Source organism: Cervus canadensis, chromosome 17 (assembly GCF_019320065.1).
Source record: "Cervus canadensis isolate Bull #8, Minnesota chromosome 17, ASM1932006v1, whole genome shotgun sequence".
In the NCBI taxonomy this organism is placed as follows: Eukaryota; Metazoa; Chordata; class Mammalia; order Artiodactyla; family Cervidae; genus Cervus; species Cervus canadensis.
In genome coordinates, this window is record NC_057402.1 from 41,244,120 (window position 1) to 41,266,303 (window position 22,184).

At 43.3% G+C, this 22,184-nt stretch overlaps 1 protein-coding gene across 2 annotated transcripts; it reads right to left on the reverse strand.

Moving 5' to 3' along the window:
* Window positions 1-585: 585 nt before the first annotated feature.
* CFAP161 (cilia and flagella associated protein 161) lies at window positions 586-21,378 on the reverse strand. Of its 2 annotated transcripts, XM_043490297.1 has the most exons (7): window positions 21,256-21,378; window positions 19,631-19,720; window positions 18,329-18,561; window positions 16,432-16,516; window positions 11,299-11,457; window positions 1,563-1,636; window positions 586-1,157 (listed from the first exon to the last, which is right to left on the reverse strand). In XM_043490297.1, the coding sequence occupies exons 1-7, from the start codon at window positions 21,322-21,324 to the stop codon at window positions 902-904; spliced, it is 966 nt and encodes a 321-aa protein (XP_043346232.1). In that variant the 5' UTR covers window positions 21,325-21,378; the 3' UTR covers window positions 586-901. The 2 variants fall into 2 exon arrangements, with proteins under 2 accessions (XP_043346232.1, XP_043346233.1); XM_043490298.1 differs by lacking the exon at window positions 1,563-1,636 and having other exon boundaries at window positions 953-1,157.
* Window positions 21,379-22,184: the final 806 nt, after the last annotated feature.

Here is a 22,184-nt window from a genome sequence, read left to right on the forward strand (position 1 = left end):
AACTATTTGGAATGTAACTGCGGGCTTATTGATTATTGACTGTTTGAACACATAACACGTGAATGATGGGGTTATTGTAGTTGTATTTACCCTTCCTTTGTTTATGTAAGTCTCAAGGGAATTGGGGTAGTGGGTTTGGACACATGGGGTATAAAAGATTTTCACAAATGCTGGTCGGGGTCCTTGGCTAAGAGGAGACTCTGCCTTGGGCCCGCCGGTGTAATAAACTGCACTCCACTATCTGCATTGTCCTTCTGAGTGAGTCTGTTTCCCGGAAAGCGTGGCTATAACAGTAGATGGACAAACACATGGAAAGATACATATTCATTTTGTCTGATGACATGAATGCCACAACTAATATGCTGGTTTCAAAGATAAGGCAGAAATAAGGAGATTCTGCAATACGAAAATCACTACAAAATACAGGACTGGTCAAATAGAAGTCTTGATTCCCCTAAGCCAAAAGAAGACACAGAAATATGAGAGGGAAAATGTTTAATGTAAGGCCACAACAGTCCACAGCTACCCACTTTTTATTTCTTACTACACTATGCAGGGTTGGGATAAAGAGAATGGAGCCAGAAATTCAGTAAAGTTCTGATAACTTTATTGCAAAGACATAGCTTTAAAAAGTAACAGCCCTCACAGAAGCTGCTGCTACAGAGGATCTAAATATAGGAAGCTGAGTCTTCAGAATTTGCTCATCAACAAAGGAATGTCATCCGGTAACCTTCAAATGCAATTTCTGAGCTATTGCCCACGGCAATTTTTTTCCTGTGTCCTACACCTACACTGTTAATTCAATAGTCTGAATAGAGTCTTTGTTTTAATACAATGTTCGGAGAGTTCTATGCCTTTCTTAAGAAGAGCCTGAGGCATGCAAGGTTGATTTCCCATAAAGCTACATTGGAAGCGCACACTGAGGCACGCAGGCATGCACATCAGGTGTGTTTCCGGCCCCTGGGTCCGAAACCTGCTCTCTCACTTGCTCCAGGGCTCGGGTGTCCTCTGCCGGAGGCTTGGGCAGGTCCAACATGGTGGACAAGTCCTTCCTGGGAGCTCCAGTCACCAACATCCAGTGGTTCTTTGGCTTTTCAACTCTGTGTGAATCCAGATAGGTGTGAGCAGCGACCTCTGCTTCCTTTCCAAAATAGGTTCTGGGGCAGGAAAGAATTAACACAGGTTGGAAATGGAATTACAACCCTCAGTAAGCTGTTAAGTTCATCTCAAAACCCCTAGTTCAGCAGAGTGCTATATAAAGCCCTTGCGGGGAAGGAGTTTCTCTAAAATAGGATGTTTTTGCCAGCAAGACTCACCAGATCTGGGCATGGACAAGGTGTATAGGACCCCATGATAGCTAAAAATCCTCTATGGGGAAGGACTTGCATACTAGAAAGGGTTCTAAGGGAAGTTTTCACACCATCAAAGTTCTGGGTGGTAATATTTTTTCGTCATCAAAGGACTTTTGTGCGTGGCCATCCTCTTTAAATTGAACTTCTTTGCCTATATTTACAGCCTCCCCCCTCCAGCATGGCATTTTGCTGTACCCTGCTGTACAGTACCTTAGGAAAAGATGCCGGTGGGCCACCAGCCCGCGATTCGTGTGGCAGTGAGTGATAAGAATCTTTGTGTTTGCCTTTAAAGATAAAGAAAGTGTGTTATTTGAATTATGAATCAAGGCTTTCAGTTTTGAAAAGGCAAGACTTTGGAAATATTGTGTATATATATATATATTATATATATATTATATAATATATATAATATTAATATATTTTTATACATTATATATATATAATATATTTGTATATAGTATCTATATATAGTGTATATGAAAATCACTACCAAATAATGGAATAAATAAAATAACATGAAGATTACCAGTAGTTATTTATATATTATATACATATATAATACTGTATACTATATATAGTATATATGCTATATATATAGTAGTTATATGCCAGTGCACATGCTCAGTCGCTTCAGTCATATCTGACTCTTTGTGACCCTATGGACTGTAGCCCTCTGTCCATGGGATTCTCCAGGCAAGAATACCGGAGTGGGTTTCCCTCCTTTCCAAGGGGTCTTTCCAGCCCAGGGATCAAACCTGCGTTTCCTGTGTGTCTTGCATTTAAGGCGGATACTTTACCACTGAGCTACCAGGGAAGCCCAGTAGTTTTATAGATATATATATCAACTGATAATCTTCATATTATTTTTGTACTTTTCTGACTTTTCATAAATGAACATATATTGTTTATAATATATAAACAAAAAAGACATTATTTCAAAATCATATATATACACGTGTGTGTGTGTGTGTGTGTGTGTGTGTGTGTTAGTCACTTAGTCGTGTCTGACTCTTTGTGACCCCACGAACTGTAGCCCGCCAGGCTTCCCTGTCCATGGAATTCTCCAGGCAAGAATACTGGAGTGGATTGCCATGCCCTTCTCCAGAGGATCTTCCCGACCCAGGGATTGAACCCTGGGTCAATCTGCATCTCAGGCAGATTCTTTACCACTTAAGCTAGGTAAGTAGAATAGGAAAAAGGAGTCCAGAATGGAAGTGGTTAAAAGACAGAGGGAAAAGAACAAAATAGAACAAATGAAGAACAAATGAAAAATAGAACAAATGAAGGTCTGAGGACCGGAGTGAGGACCTCAGGTAAAACAAACAACACTCCTGGCTAGCTCAATTTACATAGGGCAGTCACTGGGGAGGAGAAAAGAACATACAAAAAGAGGAGCCAAACGTGACCAGGGGAATTCTCTTCTCTTCAAGTCTTTTTGGGTCAACCGGCCCTCACACCTCAAGGATGTATTTTCCTTTGCTTTCTAAATAAAATTGAGTTGTAACACGGAGCTGTAACGCTGGCCTGTCTGTCGCTTGAAATTTTTGCTGCAGCAAGACAGACCAAGGCAATTACACACTCCCCCAGCATATATGGTGCCGTGACTAGGATTTAACCTGGCTCAAACAATTTCGGCTCGGCCCCCATAAAGCAGAAGCCAAGCACAGCAGAGGCCCAACTCGGCAGAAGCTCCTGCGTTGGAAGCTGAACGTGAAGAAAACCCAGCACAGGGGAAGTGACAAGAGGCCCAGCGTGCTGGAAACCAGGACATCAAAAACAAACTCAGCAGAACGCCCACGCGGCTCGGTCTCAGATTCCAGGAGACCTCCGGTTGGGGTAGGAAGTCCTCGCCCCTGACGCTGGAAGGACATTTGGCTAACAAAATCTTAATTCCTTTACAATCACTCACTTCTTGTTTCCTCAAACCCCTCCGTGAATGGGCGAGTGGCAGTGGGTGCCCCAGGGTGTCCCAAAGGCTCTACTATCTGCTGTGCCTTAGTAGCTATTGCCCAAGTGGGTGGGGGTTCTTCTGTCCTTAATCTTCTTTGTGCCAAGGATCAGGCCAATGAAAACTGTGGGCACAGGTCAGGTATTTAGCAGATTTTCCAGCAGGTTATGAAGGGGATTCCTCGGCACATTTTTCCCCACTGCTTTTTCCTCCCATCCTTCAGCTCCTCTCTCCATCTATGCCACTGCTTACAAAGTATTGGGCAGCTCATCATCTTTCCATTTCTGAAAGTTGTGTTTGAAACCATTTACCTAAGACTGGGACTCAAACCCATGTGGCAGGGATTCTGTGCTATGCTTAGTCACTCAGTCATATCCGACTGGGACTTGAGTCCGGCCAAAACCCACGGTGCCTGGTTTTATGACCTAATGAAGCTCAGGCTCTTGATGTCTCATTGCAAAAAATTCAGTGAGAGACACAGCAATAGGTGAGAGGTGAATTTATTTGGATTTAGAGAGATGCACACTCCACAGAGTGTGGGCCTTTGCAGAGGGCAAGTGCAGAGGCCATGGAATGTGGTGTGGTTAGTTTTCTCGAGCTGGGTGATTTCATATGCTAATAAGTGGGATGATCATTCCAACAGTTGTGGAACCACCCACTCCTCGGTCTTTTGATAGTGCCTTGGAACTGTCCTGGTACCTCTGGGTGTGTCATTTAGCTTACAGACTGAGGATCAAAGTTTAGTTGAATTTGACTTGTCATCTTTGATCCATTTTATTTTAATCGGTTTATGTTATGCCCTTGGGCTATGTCATTTTTTCAAAAGTTGTACCCTACTTCCTTCCCTCCTGTTTCATGCTCTTTTCCTGAGCCCTGTCCAGGCCCACAATGTTGCCTCTACAATCTTCTGGAGGGACAACCAGAAAACAGCTGGCCTTTGGGAGAGAAATGCTGTATAACATCCAATCTCTCTAGATATTCAGGCCTTCATCTTCCATGTTTCCTACAACATGCCCAACAACATGCAATTCAGGTTCTAAACTTTTTGGCAGAGAGGGGATATAATGTCTCCCATGCTAAGGCACAAGTGGTCAAGATAAAGGTCACTTACCTGGGAGTTCAGATTACACACAGGTCCAGGAGGCTGTCCTCTGACTGAATACAAGGAATCCTCCAGTTGCCCTCCCCCACGACTCGAAAACAACTGCAAGCTTTCCTGGGGCTAATTGGGTATAGAATCTGGATACCCAACTATGGTCTAATTGCCCAGCCCTTATATGAAATCTTGAAGGCACAGGATGATTCAATCCCACTGATGTAGGGAACTCCTTAAAAGAAGGCAGAGGCTACACTAAAACAAGACTTAACTCAAGCACCTGCCTTGAGGTTGCCAGACCCAGAAAAAACATTCCAACTTTATGCCCACAAAAAAGAAGGAAGAGCCTTGGGAGTGTTAACTCAAAGGTTGGGACCTGAGCCCTAGCCTGTAGCTTACTCGTCCAAGAGGCTCAATCCAACCGCCTGAGGCTGGCCTCCCTGCCTTTGAAAGTTTGCAGCTATTGCAATCCCGATAGAGATGCTTTAAAACTCCCTTATGGGGGCAAATTAACTATTTTTACCAGCCACCAAGTGAAACAACTCCTAAATGGGAGAGGCCATTTATGGATGTCTGATCAAAGAATCCTCAGATATCAAGTAATGCTGATGGAAAATCCAGGCCTGACTATATCCCTTGTGAGGTTCTTAACCCTGCCACCCTCCTGCCTGCCCCCGAGGGCTCTCTCCCCTTTCAGTCTTGCCTAGAAACTTTGGACCACTGGACAAAACCCCAAGAGGGATTGTCAGAAGATCCACTGACCAATCCTGAGGAAATCTGGTACACTGATGGAAGCAGCTTTGTCTTGGATGGAAAAAGAAGAGCTGGATATGCAGTAGTCTCCAAGTTTGAGACCACAGAGGCTAAACCTTTGCCACCAGGTACTTCAGCCCAATTAGCTGAGCTCATAGCCCTGACTTGAGCTTTAGAACTGGGAAAAGGAAAAAGAGTAGCTATTTACACTGATTCCAAGAATGCCTTTCTGGTGCTACATGCACATGCTGCTATTTGGAAAGAAAGAGGCCACTTGACCACCCGAGGGTCCCCAATCAAATATGGTGATCAAATCCTTAGACTCTTGGAGGCAGTCCATCTGCCCACTGAGGTTTCAGTCTCCCACTGTAAAGGACACCAAAAAGGGAGCACAGAGGTGGCACGAGGGAACCAAGCAGCTGATCAGGCAGCTAAGAGAGCAGTGTTACAGAACCATGACCTAATAGGGGTTGCCACCCTAGTTCCACAGACTAATTTGCCAGAAACACCTTCATATACTGAAAGTGAGACTCTTAGAGCTAAGAGTGAGGGCTTTCAAGATCATATGGGGTGGTGGTTCCAAAAGGAGGGACTCCTTTTTCTCCCTGGGAACCGCCAATGGAAGTTGGTTAACTCTTTACATGCCACCACTCATTTAGGGGGTAAGACTCTCCAAAGATTACTAGAAAGGTCCTTCAGAGGAACAGGCCTCCAAACGACCATAAGGCAAGTGGTCTCCTCCTGTCCCACTTGCCAATTAAACAACTCCCAAGGAGCTCAAAGACCCCAGCTGGCCCAGCCCGTCCAATGACATGAGACCTACCTGGGAGAGGACTGGCTGATGGACTTCACCCAGTTGCCAGTTTCTCAAAGGTAAAAATACCTATTAGTCATGATAGATACATTCATAGGATGGATTGAAGGCTTTCCCATATGGACTGAGAAGGCTGAGGAGGTGGTAAAAAAACTGCTCCATGAAATCATTCTGAGATTTGGTCTGCCCCGGTCATTACAAAGTGACAATGAGACATCATTTACTTCTAAGGTCACCCAAGGGGTCTCTAAAACATTGGGCATTACTTATTATCTCCATTGTGCCTGGAGGCCTCAGTCTTCAGGAAAAGTAGAAAGAGCCAACCAATTCTTAAAATCAGCAATAAAAAAGATAACCCAGGATACCTTCCTGGGATGGAAGGAGGCTTTATCAATAGCTCTCCTCTGCACCCGTATTGCCCCTAAGGAACAGGCTGGTCTTACTCCTTATGAGATGCTATATGAGAGACCTTTGTTTATGTCAATGACCTCTTCCTCAATCCAGAGGCTCAGTCCCTCCAGTTTTATACCATGGCCATTGGGCAATTCCAACAGGATATACGCTTGTGGGGTGTCAACCAGGACCCAAAAGATTCTAAGGAGTCACAACTATATGCTCCAGGGACTCAAGTCCGAATTAAAGTCTGGAAAGATTGGTCCCCAAAGGCTCAACTCCAGCCCACATGGAAGGGCCCCTACCCTGTAATACTTTCTACCCCCACAGCAGTACCATGACTCCTGGATTCACTACTCATGAATCAAGCCATGGAAGAAAACAGGACACTCAATACACCTGTGAGCCCCTGATAGATCTCAGATACCTCTTCAGGACTGCAAACGAGTGCCATTCTAATGAACACCCCCAAAATTAAGTTTCTGGGGATAAGATTTCTCAGGATAGCGCTAAAGAGCCAATACAGCTTGGCAGGGGTTGTATTCCAAAGCAGACAGGAGATAGATCTCCTGATCCCTAAACAAGGAGGGGCTTGAGCCATCTTGAATGAGATGTGTTGTTTCTGGGTAAATACCTCCAGCTAAGTTAAAAGAAAGTCTCACAGTCCTCAAGAAAAACATTCAGATCCTACAGGATCTCAAAGAATGAGCTAGAGAGTTAGGGTGGCTACAATTTCTCTTTGGGGGATCCTTCTCGTGGTGATGGGGAATTTGGAGATGGCTAATGCCCCTACTAATCCCTGTCATCACCATATTGATGCTATTTATGATTGCTTCATGTATTATCAATTGTCTAACCCATTTTGTCTCTGCCCAGGTCAACAAGCTATAACATGCAGTGCCAGTTCAACAAGGATATATAAAACTACAGCTGACCATGGAAAATATCACTCACCCTTAGATGGACACTGCTATAAGGACTCTGAGGCTTGAGACTAGCAAGAGGGGGAGGCCCAATGCCCCTTTCCATCCCAGTTCAGCAGGAAGTAGCCAGAGAGACCTCAACACCCCTATTCCCAAAGAATTGGGCCTCCCATCTCTTGAGGGGGCAATGTTAGGTAGTTAGAATAGGAAAAAAGAGACCAGAATGGCAGTGGCTGAAAGACAAACAAGGGAAAAGCCCACAAAAATAGAACAAAGGAAGGTCTGAGGACTGGAGTGAGAACCTCTGGTAAAACAAACAGCCCTCCTGGCTAGCTCAATTTACATAGGGCAGGCCTGGGGGAGGAGAAAGAAACATAAAAAGAGGAGTCAAACGTGATCGGGGGACTTCACTTCTCTTTGAGTCTTTTGGTCAACCCGCCCTCACGCCTCAAGGATGTATTTTGCTTTGCTTTCTAAATAAAACTGAGCTGTAACACGGAGCTGTAACACTGGTCTGTCCATCGCTTCAAATTTTTGCTACAGCAAGACAGAACTGAGTAAATTACACACTCCCCCAAGATAGATACAGACATAGATATAGATATAGATATAGAGAGAGTGAGTGAGTGAGAGAGATGGAATAACCTAGAAGTCAAACCTTTATAGATTAGTAAATACATTATTATAAATACATATATGATGGAACATTATATAATCATTTAAAGTCAATTTGGAGGTGATCCTTGACAATTGGAAATAGGGTTAGTGGTGTTTTTGAGCGGAAAAAATAAGAATATTCCTGATGTCCTAATTTTTTTAAAACATTAAAATTAAATTTTTAGAAAACATAGACATGGAAAAAGAAAAGATAACAGTGGCTCTCTCTAGAAGGTGGAACTACTGGTAATTTTCTTATTATTTTTTGTCCTTTTCTGACTTCCCATAAGTGAACATACATTGTTTATAATCAGAAAATAAAAGACAGATTATTTCAAAATCCTGACTCATGTAAGCTAAAGGCAGTGTGAGATGAGAGAAAGCAGCTCTGACACCCAGGAGCTGGGCTGGCACCCCCATCTATGCCTTAGTGTTCCCTTGTGGAATATAATCAATTTCACACAATGCCCACATCAGACAAGGCCATGCTGTGACCACAATGGGTCAAGACAGAAATAAGACCACTGTGTAACTGTGTCTGAACACAGCAAAACCATGAGCATTGTCCAAACCACAAAATACCAAACGTCCTTCTCTCCCAGAGAACAGGAGTGACCGCAGCTTCCTTACTCAGGACAGCTTTGGCAGGGTGCTGGCCTGCCCTCTATAGATAAGATGTGCTGAGGCACACCTGCTTCCTGACGGCACCCAACCCCACTTCCTGAGACCCTCCCTAAACTCTCCCACCACAGCCCCAGTTCTGTAGCTTGTTCTTCCTGACAGTCTTTTACTGAGACACCCCACCATTTCCTGTGATGCGTGTTCTCCATCATTGAGACAAGAAATAAAGCTGACTCATTCAACCCCAGGTGCTCCTGACTGAAGGGCACTGACATGTGGATGGCAGTTGGACAGGTATGAAGTGTTCCATTTTGCAGATGTGTCTGAGTAAGGCTCGAAGACCTGCCTCGGGCGGTGGCTTGAGTTAGCAATGGAGAAACAAGCTCCTGGTGCCTGACAACCTGTCTAACCTAACAACAGCAACAGAACCACCACCACCATTAAATTAACAACATTGAACACTCGGGAGTGCCCTCTGAGCCAGGCACTTTTCTTTTTTTTTTATTTTTATTGGAGTATAAACTCCAGGAGGTAGTGAAGGACAAGAAAGCCTGGCATGCTTCAATCCATGGGCTGGCAAAGAGTCAGACATGACTTAGAGACTGGACAACAACATAGTTGATTTACAAACAATATTGCACTAGTTTCAGGTGCAAGCAAAGCGAATCAGTTCAATATAATATATATATATATCCACTCTTCTTTTCTTGCACCTTTAAAAAAATTTGTCCATGCTATGCAACATGTGGGATATTAGTTTGTCGACCAGGGAAGTCTCTTTCTCTGTACTTTTCTAATAAGCATGGTAAATGTACTAACCGTTTAATCCTCATAAAACCTGATAAGTTGAACATCATCATATGTCCTCATTTTATAGATACTGAAGCTGAGATACTGACAGTTTAAACTGTGGCAATGAGAGGCAATTTCAAGTAGAACGAAGGTTGGCAAAGGCCAGCAGAAATCTGTCAAGCATGCATCATTGTGGACCACGTGTACATTCTCCATGCTGGGAGAAAGACCCTTGCAGGGACTTCCCTGGTGGTCTACTGGCTAAGACTCTGCACTCTTAGTCCAGGGGGCTCCAGTTCGATCCCTGGTCAGGGAACTAGATCCCACATTTCACAGCTAAGATCTGATGCAGGGAAATAAATATTTTTAAAAAAGAAAGAAAAAAGACCTTTGCAAACCTGGGTCCAGCTATGGAGCTTCAGAGAGAAGCCCACTGCATTGGGTAGATCCAGAGTGGCTGGTAACTGGAAATCCCTGGATGGCCAGCTCTTTAAGTCCTTCCTGGCTATAAGTCTGTAGTCTCCCAATAACCTCTAATGACCCCCCCTCGGTCTTCATCTGCCTGATGCTGCATGAGAAAATAGCACAGCCTCTGGTACTCAAAACAGCTCTGCACCTCTGCACCTGCCTCCCCATCCAGAACTATGCTGCCATCTGCAGGGCCCAGACTCCTGAGAAAACAGCCAGCCTTGTGCTCACCTGTGCAGCTGCCCTGCCCTGTCCTTCACTCCTCTAGATTACCTAGGCTCTTTAGAAGTGAGGACTTAGGGAGCTCCTGGTGGCCTAGTGGTTAGGATTCCAGGCTTTCACTGCTGTGACCCAAGTCCAATCCCTGTTCAGGGAACTAAGATCCTACAAGCCATGCAGCCAAGAAAAAAAAAAAAAAGATTTTTCAGCTACAACACCAAATGCATAATCCATTAAGAATAAAATGGGTAAATCTGACTTAGTAAAAATGAGGACTTGACAGAGGCCTGAAAGAAAGCAGCAGCAGCATCTTTACAGTGTCAGGGGAGTGGTTCTCAGCCTCATCTCAGGGGCAGGGCCTGGGCCTCCGCATTTTTACGAAGCTGTGTGGGTGACTCTATGTTCGGTCAGCATGGAGAAGCACTGAGGCAGAATGCTGCCACTGGGGAAAACATTACTCCCCAAACTTGAGTTAGGAATGAAAGCAAGGGACTGCCCTGGTGGTCCAGTGGCTAAGACTCTGTGCTTCCCATTTGAGTCAGCTCTAATGAGGCGGATGAACCTAGAGCCTGTTATACAGAGTGAAGTAAGTCAGAAGGAGAAAGACAAATATCCGATATTAACACACATATACGGAATCTAGAAAGATGATACTGATGATCCTGCTTGTAGGGCAGCAAAGGATGCACAGACCAAGAGAACAGACTTGTGGACACAGTGGGGGAAGGAGAGGGTGGGCTGATGTGAGACAGTAGTATTGAAACATGTACATTACCATATGTAAAATAGATAGCCAATGGAAAGTGGCTGTGTGACACAGGAGCTCAAACCCAGTGCTCTATGACAACCTAGAGGGGTGGGATGGGGTGGGGGGTGGGAGGGAGGTTTAAGAGGGAGGGGACATATGTATACCTATGGCTGATTCATGCTGATGTATGGCGGAAACCAGCACAATACTGTAAAGTAATTATCCTCTAATTTAAATTAAAAAAAAAAATAGACTGTGCTTCCACTGAAGGGGGCGCAGGTTCAATCTCTGGTCAGGGAACTATTAATAAGATCCCACTGCCAAGGAGTGCAGCAAAAAAAAGTTTTTTTTAATAAAAAAAAATAAATCATATATTTTTTTTAAAGAAATGAAAAAGAGACAGAGTGAAAGTCCATGAGGCACAGGAGCCATCAGAGCCCCGACAAGCCTCCATCTTACACACAGGAATGCTTTGCAGCCACTTCACAGCATCGGCACACACAGCTGTGCTCACCAGGACGGGGGAGCCCTCGTACTCCAGGCGAAGCTGGGGATCGGGGAAGGCAGCCTGCCAGCAGTTCAGGTAGGAATCCTCATGCGTCAGGGACACCTCCTGGAGCCAGGACCTCTTGGATGACTTCAGAAGGGTCCTGTGGTCGCTTGATAAATATAACTGAAAAGGACAGCAAGCAGATGTTTTCTATCACAGCTATGCGGGCAGCAGTTCACTAGCTGGATGGCCAGTGTGTTCAAAAAATGAAAGTGTTAGTCACTCAGTCGTGTCCAACTCTATGCTACTCCATGGGCTGTAGCCTGCTAGGCTCCTCTGCCCATGGGATTCTCCAGGCAAAAATACTGGAGTGGGTTGCCATTCCCTTCTCCAGGGATCTTCCCAACCCAGGGATTGAATCTGGGTCTCTTAATCTGGCAGGCAGATTCGTTACCCTCTGAGCCACCAGGGAAGGCCAGTGTGTTCAAAAGCAGTTTTCCAAAGCCCTGCTCTTACTGATCGTATGAGGACACTCAGCTTTATCTTGAAAAGGCCATCTCAAGAGGCTGAGACCGCTCACCCTCGCATCATCTCCGACTGCCTTCCCTTTCTTTGAATACCAAACCCAGCCTCCTTCTCCTTCTTCTGCACTCCTCCTCTTGTTCAGGGCATTGGGTTTGGATCAGTATTTTATTCATTATGAATAATGTTGCATGAAATGTACTGCATGAAGTGAATGCTCTTAAAACCAGCACCAGCACAGCTGATACTCATATGTAAGCCTCCAAAGGGGACTCAGCCCCTCTGGAATTGATGTCCACACTTGGGACTTCTGTCAGCTCTCTGGCTGACTTTTTAACTTTGCAGCACCCCATTTTGCTGAAAAGTCCATAACGTTAATTCCTGGTCAGCTGTTTACCAATACACCTTCCACCCTGCCCCTAGCAGTTGTTTCTGCATATTTTGATCACTGTTCATTAAACATCTTTTCTATGCAAAGCTGTGGCATGAAGCACTCTGGGGAAGGTGGAAATGAGTTACTGCCCTCTAGAAGTTTCCTGACTAACAGGAGAGAGGATTGAAATGGGAGCATCTGTAAGGTATGGTATCCAGCAGGGATGCCAAGAGCTACAGGAGGGGACAGGTGGGAACACTTGCTATCCCAGGGGCTCAGGAAAGACTCCAAATAGGAGGTGACGTTTCGCCAGGGAGCTGGAGGGGATGAGCATGGGCCAGGACGGAGGGGATATATTGTTGTTCAGTCGCTCAGTTGTGTCTGACTCTTCTATGACCCCATAGGCTGCAGCAAGCCGGGCTTCTCTGTCCATGGGATTTCCCAGATAAGAATACTGGAGTGGGTGGCCATTTCCTTCTCCAGGGGGATCTTCCCAACCCAGGGATGGAACCCTCGTCCCCTACATTGGCAGGCAGATTCTTTACCACTGAGCCACCAGTGAAGCCCCAAGGACATATTACAGAGGGCCTTAAATGCCAGTCAACAGTAGCACTTAATGCAGAGGGCAGCTGGGAGGTGGGAAGAGGGAGCACTATGGACTTTTCATCGGAGATGGGAGGTGAGAAGAGCTGACCTTTTAAAGGATCAACCTGACAGCATCCTGTCAGTATGGAATAAAGTCAGGATAGACTGAAGGGATCAAGGTATGGGGAAGTGGCATCAGCAATGCAAAGATGGACCAGACTGCATTATGAAGGAAGAGCCACAGGATCTAACAACTGGTGCTGTATGTGGGTGGGAAAGAAAGATAGGTCCAAGATGTACTGTGGCTTCAGCCTGGCTGATGGGGAGGATGGCCATGCCATTCCGAGCTAATGGAAAATAATATACATCTCAAGCCACAAACATTGCTTTCTTCATATAAAGAAAAATATTAATACAATCAGGAGCAAATCTAGATGGCCACCATCACCAGATTTTTCATAAATACCCTGAAAGGGCTTGCTAATTAAAAGATGAGAAATAGAAATAAGAGGTATGAGAACTTGGGATGAGATAAAATTGTCATAATTTGAATATGAGGTGACTGTATACCTAGAAGTCACAAGAGAAGCAACTAGAATTAATGAGTAAGTGATTTCATCAAAGATGAGTAGAAAAAAATCAATGTTTTTCTTCTATTTTTTACTGCAACTGTCAAAAGGACCTGCCTTAATAGCTTCCAATATAGAAGATATCAAATAATAACCTTGATGAGATCAGTGTCAGATCTATGGGAAGGAGAGCACAAAACTTTACTGAGATGTAGAAAGGAATAATTGGATAGGGACTTCCCTGGTGGTCCAGTGGGTAAGAGTCTTTGCTCACACTGCAGGGGGTGCAGGTTTGATTCCAGTTTGGGGAAGATCCCACATGCCTCACAATATGGCCAACAAAAAAAAAGACAAAGAAACAAAGAAAGAAAAGAATAATTGAAGAAACAGACATCTCAGAAGACAAATACTATAAAGCTACTAAATAGGTGAATGCACTTAATTTTACAATGTCAGTCAAAACACCAAGTGATTCCCGCCCCCCTTCCCCGCTACAGGGGCAGAGGGACTTTAAAAAATTGTTACCACATTTAACTGAAAGATTAATTCCTAACATAATTCAAAGAAATATCATGAGAAGGAATTAGCCCTACAAGTCCTCAAGGCTGTATTATAAAGCTACAGTTGAGAAATTAAAAAAATAGACAACTTCAGTTCAACAGTCCCAAATAGGAAGCTCAGAAACAGTCATATGTAATAATGTACGCAGCACGCTTCAGTGAAGAAAGGGATAATTACTCAAGAAATAACACAGATACAACCAACAAGTCATTTGGGGGATATTTAGATGTTCACATTAAGCCCTTGATCAAAATAAATCCCAAGTGGATGAAAGAATAAACTTAAGCAATACTTTAAGTTCAGACATCTAAAAATTAATACAAGTTACTCTTTTTATCACATCTTTGGAACAGACTTCAAAGGCTCTGAGCCATGGAAGGAATTACAAAGAAAAGCACTGACAGGTTTGACTCAAACATAGATTAGAACAGCTACAATTTAAAAGCCAAGCAACAAAAGAGAGGAAATACTAGCATAACACGTGACACATTTTTATCATCTGTGAAAGAGCAGATATTAAAGCCCAAGGCAATGAACAGGCAAAAAGAATAGATGATTTACAGGAAAGAGAAAGAGAGACGAGATGGAAGGGGGAGGTAGGAAAAGAAGTAGCAGGAAAAGAAAGAGAAAGGGAAAAGAAAAGAAGAAAATAATATCTAAATGTTGTAGTGCTTGTGATCTTCCCTATATTTTAAGATTTTCCCTTTATAAAGTAAGTCAAAATGTTAGTAGGGTTCCTCTCCCAATAAAACAGTGATGATTTACTGTCCTTTCTCTGATGAGATATTTCCTCTATTTTCACATTTAAAACCAGGCTGCACACAGGGAAGTTTATCAAAAAGGAAGCTTGAGAAAAGAATTTTATGCATGGTCAGGATTGACTAAGATTAGATTGAATTTAATTATATCAATGAATTTTATTATTAAAAGTAAACTAATACAAAAAAGTTCAGCTGTGCATTATGGGTAGACTTAGATATTGTCATACTGAGTAAAGTCAGACAGAGAAGGAGAAATATCATATATCATCACTCATAGGCAGAATCTAAAAAGAAATGGTACAAATGAACTTATTTACAAAACAGACTCACAGACTTAGACAATGAACTTATGGTTGCTGGGGGAGGGGAGATGGGGGAAAGGATGGGGGAAAGGGATAGTTAAGAGAGTTTGGGATGGACATGCACACGCCGCCATATTTAAAATGGATAACCAATAAGCCCCTACTGTATAGCACAGGGAGCTCCACTCAATGTTATGTGGCAACCTGGATGGGAGGGGAGTTTAGGGGAGAGAGGATACATATTTATATATGTCTGAGTCCCTCTGACCATCACCTGATTGTTAATCAACTATACTCCAATATGAAACAAAAAGTTAAAATAAAATCAGGCTGCAGCTTACCATCTATGGTGTTTCAGAGTGTAACTGCCAGCATTAATTTCTTAGTACAAAATAATTTAGTATAAAAACATTTCTTAGTACAAAAATAATAATGATGATGATGATGCCACATCAAACAATAAAGGAATCTTTGAGTCAATGAAAAAATGTTACATTAACACCAGCGCTGCCATTTAGTAGCCATGTGACTTGGAACAAAATCAATTAATTTGCTGTGCCTCAGTTTTCCCATCAGTAAAACTGTGGTAAAATAGTCCCTATTTTTAAAGACTTGTTGGGAGGAATAAATGAGTTAATATATGTGAAGCACTACACATGTAGTAAGGTATAACTGGAAAAGACTTTGATGCTGGGAAAGATTGAAGGCAGGAGGAGAAGGGAGCGACATAGGATGAGATGGTTGGATGGCATCACCAACTCAATGGAAATTAATTTGAGCAAACTTCCGGAGATAGTGAAAGACAGGGAAGCCTGGTGTGCTGCAGTTCATGAGGTCACAAAGAGTCGGACATGACTTAGTGACTAAACAACAACAAGAACATGGTATAATAACCTCCATTTTTATAGACAAGATGCAAAAACGTTAAATAACTTACCCAAAGTCCATCCCATAGGTATGCATCTCAGCCGGAATTCATATTTGTCTGAATCCCCAAGGTGGAGGTTAAGATCAAAGACTTGTGCTCCCTGATTTATGCAAATATGTTAGCATGGGTGACATTAAACAGCTGTCAGGGCCTCTCACCTTCTGAGATGGCCTACATTCTGTCTATGGAGTATGTATCTCCCTGAATAAACCTTTTTTCACTAAAAAAAAAAGGCTGTCAGATTATTATTATATAACCTGATCATTTAACTTATAAGTGGAGGTGGTATGAGTTTTTGCTTTTTACCAGATGCATTGCAAAAAAGGTTTTTTCCCCCTTACTCTTTAGCTTTTAAGGATGTATTTTTGTAATCCATGAGGTTGGAAGCAAAAAATTGGCCCAAAACTGCCTTGGAAAAGCTGCAGTCTGATACTGTAATGAGACCAGAGATGGAGCCCATACCTGTAGAGTTCTCTGTCCACTTCAGTAAGTAGCCAGTAGCCCACCCGGAAACAAAAGTGACTGGTCCCAGTAGACATGCAACATGATGACTCACCATTCTGTCGTCAAATCCTCCTGTTATCCCGAGGCGGAAGTTCTGCCCGTATCTAAGGACTTGACCGATGACCTCTCCAGCTGCACTGTCGGTGGAGAATGAATATAATATCAATTCTCTGTATTAGGATCATTCTACTGCTCTATTTTTTTGTGTATGCAGTTTTGTTTATAATTTTCTTGGTGGTTTAGTTGCTAAGTCACGTCCAACTCTTACAGCCCCATGGATTCTCTATATACCGTGTTGTCGTTCAGTCGCTAAGTCGTGCGATCCCATAGACAGCAGAGACCAGGCTGTGCTATCTATGGGATTTTCCAGGAATACAGAATACTGAGTGGGTTGTCATTTCCTTTTCCAGGGGATCTTCCCAACCCAGAGACCAAACCAGGTGGTGCTAATGGTAAAGAATCTGCCTGCCTGTGCAGGAGATGCAAGAGACTTGGGTTCAATCCCTAGGTCATGGAAGAGTCCCTGGAATAGGAAAATGGCAGCCTGCTCCGGTATTCTCGCCTGGGAAATTCCATGGATCAAGAAGCCTGGCAGGCTACAGCCTAGGGGGTCCCAAAGAGTTGAACAGGACTGAGATGATTCGTACTTGTGTACAGTAAATGAAATAAGTCACTAACTAAAAGGTCTTTTCTTTTGACCTTCAAATCTTGCTGGCACCTTATTCACCACCTTCCAACACAGTCAGGACACAGAACGTTCTCACTCTGTGAGCCTAGGATGGACTGAGCACATCTTACTGTCCTGCTGCTGCTGCTGCTAAGTCACTTCAGTCGTGTCCGACTCTGTGTGACCCCATAGACGGCAGCCCACCAGGCTCCCCCATCCCTGGGATTCTCCAGGCAAGAACATTGGAGTGGGTTGCCATTTCCTTCTCCAATGCAGGAAAGTGAAAAGTGAGAGTGAAGTCGCTCAGTCGTGTCCGACTCTTCACATACTGTCCTACACTAATGAATTGGCCCAAGTTCACTGACATCTTTTTTTAACTTAAGTACAATTGATATATAATGTTGCATTTAGTTTTAAGTATATACAACATAATTCAACATTTATATACATCATGAGATGATCACCATGATAAATCTAGTTACCACCTGATGCCATTTAAAATTATTATGATATTACTGATTATATTCCCTCATCTATACAAGACATTTCCAAACACTGACATCTTTAGAGAGAAGCAAGGTAACAAATTTGTAGACATTTGGTATACTCTTCCCTCTTAATCTTCCAAGAAACAGAAATTGTGATCAATTTTTAGTTGTTTTAACATAAATAGTCTGCATTCAAAAAAAAAATCTAAAGACTTAAAGGACTGACTATATCCCTATCATATAAACTTGCTATCATTAGTAACAAACTGAAAGCAATAACTTTTGATTGTTATTATGTATCTATTCTCCAAGGACTTAAATGCTCATCTACAAAAATGCAAGCACCATTTTAAGTGGATAATTAATTTTAAAAGAGCAAATCTCTGTGTACTATCTTACATTTAACTATATATTTCTGATGCAGAAATAGCATAGCAACATTAAAAATAATGAAAGCACTTGGGTGAGCTCAAAAGCATTAGGAAATGATATTAGGAAAACCCCACTTGGCTTCTCAGGCAGAATCTGAATTTTATTCCCTGGATCAATACTTTCAAATGAAGCATCTGGAACTGAACTCAAATTACCCATTATCCTGATGTTTATGTGAAGGAATTGTAAAGATCCCTTGACAATCATTCTCAAGATAAGAAAACAGGATGGGAATCACAGAGAATGTTCATATAACCTCTGACTCCAATCAGCAGTGCTCTCATTCCAGAGGATCCTTAAGCTGCAAGTGAAAAGATATTTCTGATGCAAAGGAGCCTATTATACAATTCAAGTTTCTTTACCACAAAATAGTAAAAGTGTTTCTGCCAACTGGGATCTTGATTTGAGCTGCGCTTATGCCACAGGGCACCTCTAATTCATTGCTCAGATGGGCTTTAATCTCATCTGGAGTCATACACAGGCTGAGGTCCCCACGCAGAAACAGATCAGCCTCTGTCTCAGGATGGTCGGGACTCACAAGCATCACTTTGTCACCGTAGTGAATGTATCCGTCTTCAGATACGGAAAGCTGCATCTGCGATTGAAATAGGAATTTTTCAAATAAACCATGCAATTCCTTCTGCCACCGCAGATGTACCCCATTTTATTTTATTAATTTTTGGCTGCACCCCAATTTTTGGTGGCATGTGGGATACAGTTCCCTGATCAAAGATGGAACCCACGCCCCCTGCATTGGAAGGCAGAGTCTTAACCACTGGACCACTGGGGAAGTCCCTACCCTATTTTAATAAGGAATGGACTTGAATTTCCTCAGATCCTTATTCTTTCTTTTCGTGCCACCAATCTGCTCCCAATTTGCCAAATTGAAGCCCCTGATAATCCCAAATGAAGTAAAATAAAGCTCATGAGAAATCACATGGATTGATTCCGTTACTATTCCATTACATTCCTTGAAAATATCTTGAGCACCAACAAAAGGGCATTTTACTTATGAATGCATCAACCTATTCATTTCTTAATTTGGAGAGGCTTCCCTGGTAGCACAGTTGGTAAAGAGTCTGCCTGCAATGCAGGAGACCCAGGTTCGATCCCTGGGTTGAAAAGACCCCTTGGAGAAGGAAATGACAACCCATTCCAGTATTCTTACCTGGAAAATCCTATGGACAGAGGAGCCTGGCAGGCCACAGTCCATGGGGTCACAAGAGTCCGACATGACTAATTTGGAAAATATAGATAAACGTAATTATAGTAAGCTTCTCACGTTTCTAAAATCTTGCTTTTATTGTTTAGTCGCTCAGTCATATCTGACTCTTTTGCCGCCACATGAACTGTAGCCCTCCAGGCTCCTCTGTTCATGGGATTTCTCAAGTAAGAATACTGAAGTGGGTTGCCATTTCCTTCTCCAGATCTTCCTGATCAAGGGATCAAACCCAGGTCTCCTGCATTGGCAGGCGAATTCTTTACCACTGAGCCACCAAGGAAGCTCTTCTAAAATCTTAGGGGATTTTAAATATTGTGATTATTTAAAGATAAAAATGGGAATTTTCCAAATGATCTCTTACTTATGGAATATTTGCTTGCTTAACATATTCCCACACTTAATTTGATAAAGTTTTGAAAATTTTGTTTGAATTTACAGTTACCGGTCTCAAAAGATTCTCTTTTAGTCTTCTGTTTCTCTGTATGAGGAGTTGTCCCTTATCCCTCTTTGCTAAGAAGTCTTTCATGATCTCCTGGTTAAAGAGAAAAATGAATGAAATCCAGGCAGTCAACAAGAGTCCTGAATAATACACACACTTAGAGCTTTTAGGTCACAAGAACATCAAGCTGAAAAAGTAAAATTTTAGAATGAAAAAAGAAATGTGAGGATAACAGGAGTGGTAGACTTTTCAGCATTACATTTTAGCATTACTTTTTATTTCATTTGGAATGTTTAGAAAAATAAGAAAGACATGAAAAAGAATAATCACCTGTAATTACTTCAACCAGTGACAAACATGAATAACATTTGAAGGTCATATGCTCCCCCTTCTGAGGTCTCTGCTAGTTCTATGATGATGAACACTAGATGTCCTCCCTGATGGCCCAGGGTCTAGTTAAGATCATGGAGAAATTCAGGGCAATGAGTATAAGATCAGTAAAAGGGATGCTACTGGGAGCCTTAGGAGGTGATGTGTGATGGGGATGGGAGCAGTAATTTTGCTCGGGGTCTGCCTTCTCACCTGGACGGAAGCTTCCAGTCTGTAGGTCTCTAAGGAACAGAGGGAAATTAGTGGGGCTCTGAACGAAGGGAGAGACACAGATAGGGATGTTGAGAGTTTGGGAGGCCTAGAGATGCAGTGAACCTAGAGTCTGTCATACGGAGTGAAGTAAGTCAGAGAAAGAAAAACATCATATATTAACGTATACATGTGGAATCTAGAAAAATGGTACTGATACCGATAAACCTATTTGCAGGGCAGGAATAGAGATGTAGACATAGAAAGTGGACTTGTGAACACAGTGGGGGTGTGGAAGGGAAGGGTGGGATAAATCGAGAAAGTAGCTTTGACGTAGATACACTATCACGTGTCAAATAGAGAGCTAGTGGGAGGTGGCTGTACCGCACAGGGAGCTCAGCTCTGAGCTCTGTGATGACCTGGGCGGGGGAGGCGGGGAGGGAATGGGGAGAGGGGAGGGAAGTCCAAGAGGGAGGGGACATATGCATATATATACATATAGCTGATTCACTTTGTAGTACAGCAGAAACTGTACGTGGACCTCATAGACTGTAGCAGGAGGCTGCAGAGGCTGACATCACAGTGACTGACCACCACCAACACCACAATTGCTTTGCAGTGTTGTGTTGGTTTCTGCTGTACAACAGTGTGACTCAGCTCTAAGTACCTGTATGTCCCCTCCCTCTTGGACCGCCCCCCGCCCTCCCCACTCCCATCCCACCCCTCTAGGTCATCACAGAGCACCCAGCTGAGCTCCCTGTGCTATGCAGAAGCTTCCCACTAGCTTTCTGTTTTACACATGGAAGTTGGACTCCAATAAAAATAAATAAATGTTAAAAGCTCAAGAGAGAGAGAGTAGAAGGGCGTGAACTTGTGGGACAGCCTGTGAGATTCTCAGGGAGTTCATAGGGAGATGGGGTTTTAGGGACATTAGATGTGAGCTGGGTGAGAAAGGAGGCTTGGGATGCTCAAAGAAGGGGCTGGAACTTGGGCCAGGTGTGGGAGTCCCCGGGCCATGGGTGGGCTGTGCCGGGCCACACCCTTCGTACCTCCTCCAGGTAGACGTCCTCATTCCAGTTGCCAATTCGGACTCGTGGACCGTACAGGTTCTGCGCCATCGTCCCCAGCTCTCCCACCAACAAGCTTCGGGCACAGCGCCCTTGTTAGCTTCCTCGTCGCTATGACGACCCAGCGCCCAGCGATTGGCCAAGGGCTGGGACCCTGCTAGCCAATAAGTGAGTCGCACTGGGCTGAGCGCTGCCGCCCCCCAGGGTCTGTCACCCACCCCCTACCCGCAAGCTCACTCCGCCTCACTTCCATCCTTAGGTTTTTCTTGAGTTTAATGGCTAAGCAGGAGAGAGATAAAACTCGAGGTTACAGACCCCGTTTTGTCGTAAATGCTCGCAAACTTTTTTTTCTTTTAGAATCTAAAAGAAACTGCTTTTAAGGAGGGTATCGCTTGCTTCGGGGTGGGGGAGGGGGGCCACCAAAGAGGAGCTTTGAAATGGAAGCCGAGCTTGCTTGCAGTCTGTTTTTATAATCAGCAAGCAGCCATTTCATCATAATCATAAAACAATACAGACTTGATGTAGAAATTTGGAAACCAAAATAACATAGAAAAAAGGAGGAAGGGAAAATTACTCACAATTTTCACCTCTTCCAGAGTAAGAAATATATCATATTAGCCTATTCGTGGATTTGTTTCTGAAGTGGTTCTTATTTTCACAGGCTTTACAGCATTCCTTCTCCTTCCCCCAGGTACCAAGTGTAAGAAGAAGCCGATGATTTGCAATAACTGTTGATAAAACCGGAATATACTACAGCCAGTATTTTTACACAAAATATAATTTTTGTAAGTAGGAGGGGGAAGCAATTGCTGCAGGACTCCCTGGGACCTGATGCTGATCGAATGCATTCAGTAACTCACCTTTATTTACTGTCTACTAAAACAGGACAAAAGACACAGGGATCTTTCTTC

Excerpts from the sequence above, each read along its gene's own strand:
- CFAP161 (XM_043490297.1), bottom strand. The coding sequence starts at position 21,324 with ATGGCGCAGAACCTGTACGGTCCACGAGTCCGAATTGGCAACTGGAAT. Across the intron at positions 18,562-19,630 it reads AAGAGAATCTTTTGAGACCG|ATGCAGCTTTCCGTATCTGA; the intron begins GTAACTGTAAAT and ends TTTCAATCGCAG. Across the intron at positions 1,637-11,298 it reads ACGAGGGCTCCCCCGTCCTG|GCAAACACAAAGATTCTTAT; the intron begins GTGAGCACAGCT and ends TTATCTTTAAAG.